This window comes from Acanthisitta chloris, unplaced genomic scaffold (assembly GCF_000695815.1).
Source record: "Acanthisitta chloris isolate BGI_N310 unplaced genomic scaffold, ASM69581v1 scaffold1457, whole genome shotgun sequence".
NCBI lineage: Eukaryota > Metazoa > Chordata > Aves > Passeriformes > Acanthisittidae > Acanthisitta > Acanthisitta chloris.
The window spans coordinates 4,578-13,674 of record NW_008681935.1 but is presented as its reverse complement, the minus strand read 5'-3'; the positions used below and the strand labels follow the sequence as shown (position 1 = coordinate 13,674).

At 43.0% G+C, this 9,097-nt stretch overlaps 1 protein-coding gene across 1 annotated transcript in view; it reads right to left on the bottom strand.

Moving 5' to 3' along the window:
• Positions 1–328: 328 nt before the first annotated feature.
• Positions 329–9,097, bottom strand: part of LOC103805625 (transcription elongation factor B polypeptide 3-like) — a gene marked incomplete at its 5' end in the record, with an annotated part of 11,420 nt that continues 2,651 nt past the window's right edge. Inside the window, 8 exon segments of the mRNA XM_009078280.1 lie at positions 329–390; positions 532–647; positions 2,008–2,131; positions 2,448–2,628; positions 3,434–3,531; positions 4,395–4,559; positions 6,020–6,119; positions 8,087–8,774. Coding sequence (XP_009076528.1) covers positions 329–390; positions 532–647; positions 2,008–2,131; positions 2,448–2,628; positions 3,434–3,531; positions 4,395–4,559; positions 6,020–6,119; positions 8,087–8,774 — 1,534 coding nt within the window.

The window sequence follows — 9,097 nt, the reverse complement described above, 5'->3', positions numbered from 1 at the left end:
CCCAACCATCTGGACACAACCCTGAGCCATGAGCTCTGGGCTGGCCCTGCTGGAGTAGGAGGTGGGACCAGATGACCATTGTGATCCCTTCCAACCTAACTGATTCTGGAATTAGTGTGTACTGACCTTATTTCAATCCAAGTAAGAAAGCAGCACCACGAAGGGACTCATGTTTCATTGTTTATTGCTAACCATTTTCCCCTGCAATGTTTCATAACTATTTTAACTAAGGCAGATTGAAGAGTGTTTACATGAACACAAATTCCATTGGCTGTAGAATGATATACAACTAATCACATCACATATGATTGAAATACAGAACCTCACTCTATCGGTGCCCAGCTCTGCTCTTCAATGCTTTCAAAGTCTTCCTCATGATGGGTGCCAGTCCTTCAATGACAGCAAAACAAAGAGACCAGTTAGGATTACAGCTAAGAGAGACTTAAAATGGTATTAGCATGATATGAAGTATGCATTGGTAGGCAGCAAATTAGAACAATGATCTGGATAATCTTAGAAAATTCCATTTACTTTTGATAGGCTTCTTTCCATCTTGAGTCATGATGCCTGAGCTAGAGCTTCTCTCCTGAGCAGAGATCGGATTGGATGATGTGTTATTTCTGTCTCTGCTTTCTGGAAACCTTGTTCTGTTTATAAAAGGAAATAAGAAAAATGTTAGCACTTGATATCATGCTACTCTTTTCTCTGGCTTAGTTTAAAAACAAAAAAATCCCATCAAACACTTTTAAGAGACATTATACATTTAAAAAACATAGGACAATTCAGGTTAGAAGGGATCACAGTTGGTCATCTTGTTCATTGTCATTCTTGCACAACTGTTGCATTTATAAGACCTGATGTATCTTATTAGTCTTTAAAATTAGACTTTAAAATAAGATCAGAGCTTGTGACAGTTCAAAATGGTCAGCAGTACCACTGAGATTGATAATGCCCCACGCTCTAACCTGTACTTGGTGTTTGTTTTCCTCTTCAACACAGCTAACTCCTAACCAGCTCTAACTGAAAATAAGGCTCTAACCTGTACTTGGTGTTTGTTTTCAACACAGCTAACTCCTAACTAGCTCTAACTGAAAATAAGGCCAAATTTACATGAGCTTTTTTATCTTTAAATTATGAATGACTAGCAAAAAGCACAATAACTAACCCTAAATGTTAGGTTGGAGGAGACCTCTAAAATCATCAAGTCCAACCATTAACCTGTCACTGCTGGAATCCCTAAACCCTAAACCAGATCCTCCAGTGCCACATCCAGATGCCTCTTGAACACTTGCAGGAATTGTGACTGCACCACCTCCCTGGGCAATATCCCAGTGCCTCAACACCCTAACAGGGAAAACATTTCTCCTCACATCCAATCTGACTCTGCCCTGGCTCAGCTCAAGGCCATTCCCTCTCTCCTCTCCCTCAGCCCTGGCAGGACAGACATCTCCCAGCTCTCTCCAACCCTGGCAGGAGTTGTAGGGAATGATTAGTTCACCCCAAGCCACCTCTTTTAACCATCTTGAGCAGTGAGCCAAAGCTGTTCTACTAAGCTCCTGAAATTCACAGAGAAAAAAACCTCAAACTAGTAATAAAAGTTCCTAAGGTTTACACCAGTCATTCATATATATATATATATATCTCGCTCCAGGCAGCTGACTGGGATCTTATCAAAGCAGGAAAACATGTGAGGCTACCAGGCAGGTTTATAAACCCAAAACATCAACAATAGAATCTCCCCAGGATGTCAAGTGGCTTTAGTGTAATCTGGAGAAAAACAACAGCATCCACTCACCCTCCAGCTGGGAGGGTCAATTCATGACTGGCACTCTGGAGACACAAGCCATGGCAATGCACACACAGCAGAGGAGAACACCAGACTTAAAAAGCAAGTTAGTTTCTGGCCATGAGCTGCTTATAAAAAGGAAAGTAACTTGAGAGTTATTTAGGACCTTTGCTGACAAAGACACCTAAACTCAACTTAAAAGCACAGTACAGAACACTTACTTGAATTTCCCCATGGGATGAAGCTGGTTGGAAGGTCCTGCTGTCCCATGGATTTCCTGCTTTCGGCGAATGTCCCTGGGTGGTTTTGCTGCACTGCTCATATAAGCCATTTTCACTTTCCTTCCTAGTACAGAAGCAGGAGCAGAGGATCTGTGACTTTTTCTGGGTTTTATGTCCAAAACTCTTTGCATTTCTGCTTAGAATCCTGTCCTATCAGTAAGATTTGTCTAATGCATATTACTTTCAGCATACAGCAAAGTATTGTGGCAGTGCATGGATTTCTTTTTGGAGCAACTTTTCAATTAAGAGGAACAGTGTTGGTTCTTGATGAGTTGAAGTACAATATTAGCTCACTGCAAACAAATTACTAAACCCTACACATTGTCAAGGACAGAAGAGGTTGTGTTTTGTAAGTGGAAGACTTAACCACATATTTTTACCTTTTGGTTTCTCAGACTGTGCTGTAAGAATATTTTTTGTAAGCATCTTCAGTTTTTCTTCTCTCTGATTAAACAGCCTCAAGTACAACTCACGCCAAGACTCATTTTCCAGGAGGCTCTCATTTTTAAAGTCTCTCTGGCAGTGTTTCTTCCACAAGTGGTCAGACTCTTTTATAAATGCCTAGTTTGAACACAAGATGGCTTAAATCAAAGACTTCAAACCAACATTTTGAAGAGTGAGCTCAGTTAGCTGAGCCTGCAGACACAGCCCAAACCCTTGGTGGAAAAAGGTGCAGAACAAATCCCACCACACATGCTGTCACAGGTACCCCCAACATCAAGTGTGGCAACACCGTGCAGAGATAGTGACTTCACCCCAGAAACCACACAGCTTCAGAGAGCAGAGCTCTGGAGTCCTCAAACCATGCCTAGAGCCTACACTGTTTAAAGCAAAGGCTCAGGCCACTTCAAACCTCAGCCTGAAACATGTAGAGAAGCTAACCTGCACTACAGCAAAGTGGCAGCTAATGGTTGGACTTGATGATCTCAGAGTTCTTCAATTTGATGAGTCTATGATGCTATGAAGGGCTACAAACTCAGAACCTCAATGTCCAAATATATCATGAAGTCCTAACAGATATCTACCAGACACACAAAATCTCATCTACTTCCTGACTGTTGAGCTTTGCAGCCTTAACAGCTTGGAACTTGAAAACAGTTGTATTATGACTTTACCAGATGTTTCAGTGGTCAATACTGTGGTCATCTTGTCTTTCTTACTTTTAGAAACAGAAATCTATACACACTGTGCATCACTTGGTCATCATAACAATTCTCCCAAGTGCTTTATATCCTGACACTTGAGAAAGGAAGACTTGATAATGACAGCTGAACCCCAAGAAGTAAGTATGCAAGACAAAAAACCAGTGCAACCCATGGAGTTGTGGAATTCTGTGCTTCCCTGAATTTAACAAGGCAGAATTTACCAGGTTATACTCCTCTATTCAAAACAACTGCTGAGGTGTGCAACGTGTCAGCACAGGCTCAAGAATTTCAAAGGGCACATTTCCTACTTCTTGTAGCACTACAAAAAGAGGACAGGACTTTCAGCATCTCACTTATTTTACTCAATGGGTAACACCACTCAAACAGTTTCAGAGTGAAAATACAAGTTAAGTTTTGCAAGCACTAACAGAAGTCAGGCTACAAAAGTATTTACAAATCAGCAGTTCCAGACTGACTAGCAGTTATACTTGAGGATGATAAAGCAGCTTTGAATAGTCTTGCACCATCTTTACTGATGTGCATCACTCTCCTCTCTGCCCAGGCAACGAAGAAATGAATGTCTTGATCAGTCATTCTAATTTATGTAGGCAAACATTTTGGGGGTGAGCTGGGAAATCTTTTTGGGCTTATAATTTATAGGACATTATATTTCACGGCAAAAACTGATGCCCAGGAAGCTCCACCTGAATACTAGGTAAAACCTGTTTCCTGTGCAGTCACTGAGCACTAAATAGATTGCCCAGAGAGGTCGTGGATTCTCCTCACTGGAGTTATTCAACAACCATCTAGACACAACTCTGATCCATGAGCTCTGGGAGGGCCGGAGTAGGGACAACAACCATCTAGACACAACTCTGATCCATGAGCTCTGGGAGGGCCCTGCTGGAGTAGGGAGGTTGGACCAGGTGACCCATTGTGGTCCCTTCCAACCTAACTGATTCAGTGATTTTTTTAAGTAAAAGTAGAACCTTAAAAATAGAAAGCTTTCAAAACACAAACATCACTTTAGCACAGCTAGCAACCCATTTTTGTAAGTGCCTTTCAACCTGCTCTGAGTCACTTGTTTGTAGGGAGAGACAGTATCTTTTAGTAGGCCATGGAGACAACAAAATCTGATATGCCTTCAGTCACAGCTTGCTACAAATCCCTTAAAGTACTCACAATCAATATTGTTTTGAAGCACACGGATGCACTGCTCATACAGTGTAAGCATCTTCAAAAGACAAACTGTCTTGGAGCCAGAGTAAACCTGCATCTTAGAGTTGAGTCTCCGTCCTGTGAACTGAGCTGTCTCGCTGACTTGCTGGGGTACTTCTACCACAGGTGCTACAGAAGCTGCAAGCAAAACATCAGGCAGGTTTCACAATGCTTGAAGCATTCAGCTCTGAAGCAGAACACAGCTGGGAGGTCACTACTTGTTCATCAGAAAGGGCCTTGGCAGTGCTGGTGGCACAGCTCAGTGGGAGCCAACAGTGTGCACAGGTGGCCAAGGAGGCCAAGGGCACCTTGTCCTGGCTCAGCAGAGTGTGGCAGCAGCACTAGGGCAGTGTCATCCCCCTGCACTGGGCACTGGGGAGGTCCCAGCTCAGTGCTGTGCTCAGCTTTGGGCACTCACTGCCCAAAGGCCATTGAGGCACTGAGCGAGTCCAGCCAAGGGCAACGAGGGCAGCAAAGGGCAGAGCACATGGGCAAGGGCTGAGGGAGTTGGGTTGGTCAGCCTGGAGAAGAGGCTCAGGGGTGACCTCCTGGCTCTCTGCAACTCCTGCCAGGGCTGGAGAGAGGTGTGGGATGTGTGTCCTGCCAGGGCTGAGGGAGAGGAGAGAGGGAATGGCCTTGAGCTGAGCCAGGGCAGAGTCAGATTGGGGGTGAGGAGAAATGTTTTCCCTGTGAGGGTGTTGAGGCACTGGAATATTGCCCAGGGAGCTGGTGCAGTCACCATCCCTGGAAGCATTTCAGAGGCATCTGGATCTGGTGCTGGAGGATCTGGTTTAGGGCTTACAGCAGACTGACAGGTTAATGCTTGGACTGTATGATCTTAGAGGTTTCCTCCAACCTTGATGACTCTATGATTCTATATATTACTTTTTCTGGAAATATCAAGTTACTGCACTACAGTTAAGGGCCCCTGCAGGTATTGGATGTTATAGAAGTCCATTCACTGTCATCTAACCCCAGGACAGCATGCACATTGCATGTGAGCTGCACCAAGTCAAACCAGTCTTGAATTATTTAGCTCTGGTCTGTATTGACACCTAGATTACCTTGTTACCTGTCTGATCCTCCTGAGTTCTCCTAGAGAAGCTGCAAGAGCAGTGCTGTTTCAAAGCCTTAGTGGCATGAAACCTCAGAAGAACTTCTAGGAGAAACACTGACACTTTATATCACCTACCTATAAAGAGGCTCATGGGTTCTATGCCAAAGGTACACCTACTGCTTCATGTATTTGTTTTATCTAAGAAATTTCTACTAAGGCTTTGCCTGCTCTAAGTTATAGATAGGAGTAAAGATAAATGGAGCCTGTAGAACTACCACTTGATTTATGCCTTCTCTACACCTGTGTTAACCCTCCACAGTATTTCTTCATTGAACAAGCCATAAGAAGGAAGACTTTACAACTCCCTTCAGCATCAACACAATTTTTACAGATGAGAAAGTGAAGGTGAGGCCCTTCTTTGCCATGGACAGATGAGCTAATACAGTTTACTAGAAAAGGGGATAAAACATCTATACACAGAGCTGGAAAAACCTGCAGTATTTCACATTTTTTAGTCTTGTATACTCCTTACCTGCAAAGTCTGCAGCATATGGGGGAGATGAGATGGAGATGTCTGTCAGAGATTTTGGCAGTGGAGTATTGAGAAGCTCTTGGAGGGATGCCACTTTGGCCTGTGTATAGTCAAGGAAACATTGCTTCAGTGTTATAAATTTAGGTTTACCAAGGCTTAAAATAAGCTACAAAAACCCCATCCTTAAACAAGCCCCAAAATTAACTAGAATTATTACTTTTCTATACTAAGATTTACTCATGGAATTACTTTCAGTGTACCTTTTCATACTCTACTTACTAAGACTATATCACATAAGGATGGAATTACTTTCAGTGTACCTTTTCACACTCTACTTACTAAGACTGTATCACATAAGCAACTTGAATCCTGTGCTGAGTTCTGGGTCCCTCAGCTCAGGAGGGACATTGAGGGGCTGGAGCAGGTCCAGAGAAGAGCAACGAGGCTGGGGAAGGGACTGGAGCACAAGTGGCATGAGGAGAGGCTGAGGGAGCTGGGGGTGTTCAGCTTGGAGAAGAGGAGGCTCAGGGGAGACCTTCTCACCCTCTGCAACTCCCTGACAGGAGGTTGGAGTCAGGTGGGGGTTGGTCTCTTCTCCCAGGCAACCAGCAGCAGGACAAGAGGGCACAGACTCAAGCTCTGCCAGGGGAGGGTTAGGTTGGAGATTAGGAAGAGATTTTTTCCAGAGAGAGTGCTCAGGCATTGGAATGTGCTGCCCAGGGAGGTGGCGGATTCACCATCCCTGGAGGTTTTCAAGCTGAGACTTAGTGCCATGGGCTAGTGACCACGGGAGGGTTGGACTTTTCCAACCTGGCTTTTATGCTTCTATGATATCTGCAATTAGTGCATAGAAAGAGATTAAAGGAGAGAGTAGCTATGTTCAGCTAACAGGTTCTCAGATATATCACTATTGAGACATGCAGTGAATGAGACAAAACTGCAAGATGACCAACTGACCCCAAAAGACAAGAAACAGCTTCATACCTGGTCCTATCAAGTCTCTTAGATCATGCTCAGTAAGCCATTTAGCCTAAAATGTTCACAGATAACCCCTTAAAAAGGGATTTAAAGATGCAGCTGTTTTATGTACAGGTCCCTAGAAATGTATTATGAGCAGCATCTAAATTGGGACTTAGGTGTCATCCAATTTTTACTCAGGCACTTACAGCCCAAAATTTGCATTTCTCTGAACTTCATTTCAGTATGTTCAATAACTTTGCACAACTGCTTGGATATCCAAGACTTTTCCTCAAACAGTTTATGCTAGAGTATGGTACATGGGCTTCTACATGAATATTTGGCCACTTGGGACAGAAAATATCACATTTGGATTGCAGAACTTTAGCAATAAAGCCAGAAGTCTTCACATCACAGTGAAGATAACAGACTGAAAAGACCTCTAATTTCCAGCACACAAAAGGTATTAATGTAAAAGGTCTAATTAATACAGCAGAGTGGCAGGCTAAGGGTTGGACTCAGAGGTCTCCTCCAACCTTAATGATTCTATGATTCTAATACACATCTTTAGCTGTACCTTGACTCAGAGCAGCTACTTACACTTCTTCCACTTCAAGGGACTAGGACAGCTCAGGTTAGGAACATGTATAATCTAATTTTATATGCAATACTGTGATTTATTTCAGTGCATTGAAGGAAGAAGCTTTAGTTCCATTGCAAACCTTAACATTCACTGTTAGGGAACCTGTGCTATACACAAACAGCTGCTGCAGCCATAAACTAGGCTGGTCAAGACTGACTGGAAGGAGGAGACACCTTTCCAAAGGTAAGTAACTTCTCACTGTGTAGGTTAAGAGCAAATTAGCCAATATGGATCAAACACTATCGCAGTATTGGAAATAACCCTAAAAATACAACTAAGTTGATTGCAAACTGCCAGTATGCAATCAAGTCATCTTTTTCCCAAAGTTATAGCAATTACTGGCAATTGCAATGCAGCTGAAACATCAGAGCCATCCAATCTGCTCCTCAAAACACACAGACCAATCTGACTGAAATGAAGACTCAAAACCACTTATCTGCTGTTACCTCAACCATGCAAAGGTTTACCTTTTTACTGGGAGTTTCTGATTGATCACTCTCACATTTTTTGACATCTTCCACTGCCTCTTTTGCAGGTGAAAGCTTCGAAGTCTTCTGTGGTAATGAGCTGTTGTGTTCACTGCCTTTCTTTGGCCTTGCACCCGTAGAACAAGCTTTCCTCTTCCTTTTGTTGGTAACCTGATCATAATTAAGATAAGATTCGAAAGACATAGTAGGGGGCTCAAATTCCTCATCACTAGATAATTTGGCTTTGCCTTTTGTGACAGGTTTTTCCTTGGGTTTCTTCATACATTTAGGATTTCTCTGTTTGGAATCATCTTTACTAGGCTTTTTCTTCAGGGATGTTAAGTCTTTCTTGGCTGCAGAGGAATGCTGCTTTCCTGAAGCTTTCTTGCTCTCTGGGGAGGTGCTCTCTTTGAACTCACTTTCCTGAGAAATGGTACCGTGGGAAGCATGCTTAGAACTGCTGCTGCTGCATTCATTCTGATCACATTCTGTTGGAGACTCAGAACCTCTGCTTTGCTGTTTCTTTTCACCACAAATACGCTGCTTATTCAACTTCTTAGAAGCATGGTTGGGACGTCTGAAGGCCAATGCAGATGCTTTGGACTCCTCTGAAGGCTTAATCTCCTTGGAAACAGAAGATATGGGCTCATCTTTTTCTTTTTCAGTATTTTTCCTTCCTCTGTGACCACTGCAACAATAAAAAGTCACATCCCATGCTACATCTAGTGCTAAATTCTCATACAATCTTTCTCCTGTACTAGTAAAACTAAAAGCATTAAATCACACCACATGTCATCACTTTACAAAACCCAGAGCTGTGCTCTGCTGGGCTCTTGTTCTTCCATTATCAGTGCAGATTGCCAGAGAAGCAGCTCTTGAGTCCAGCAGTGCTAAATACTGCAACAAGAATTGACAGTGAGACAAGTGGGGAGTAGGGACATAATCATCAGCAAGAAAACAAGCCTGGCAGTACAAGTTGCTTATAACAGACAATCAGTTTTAGGGGTTGGA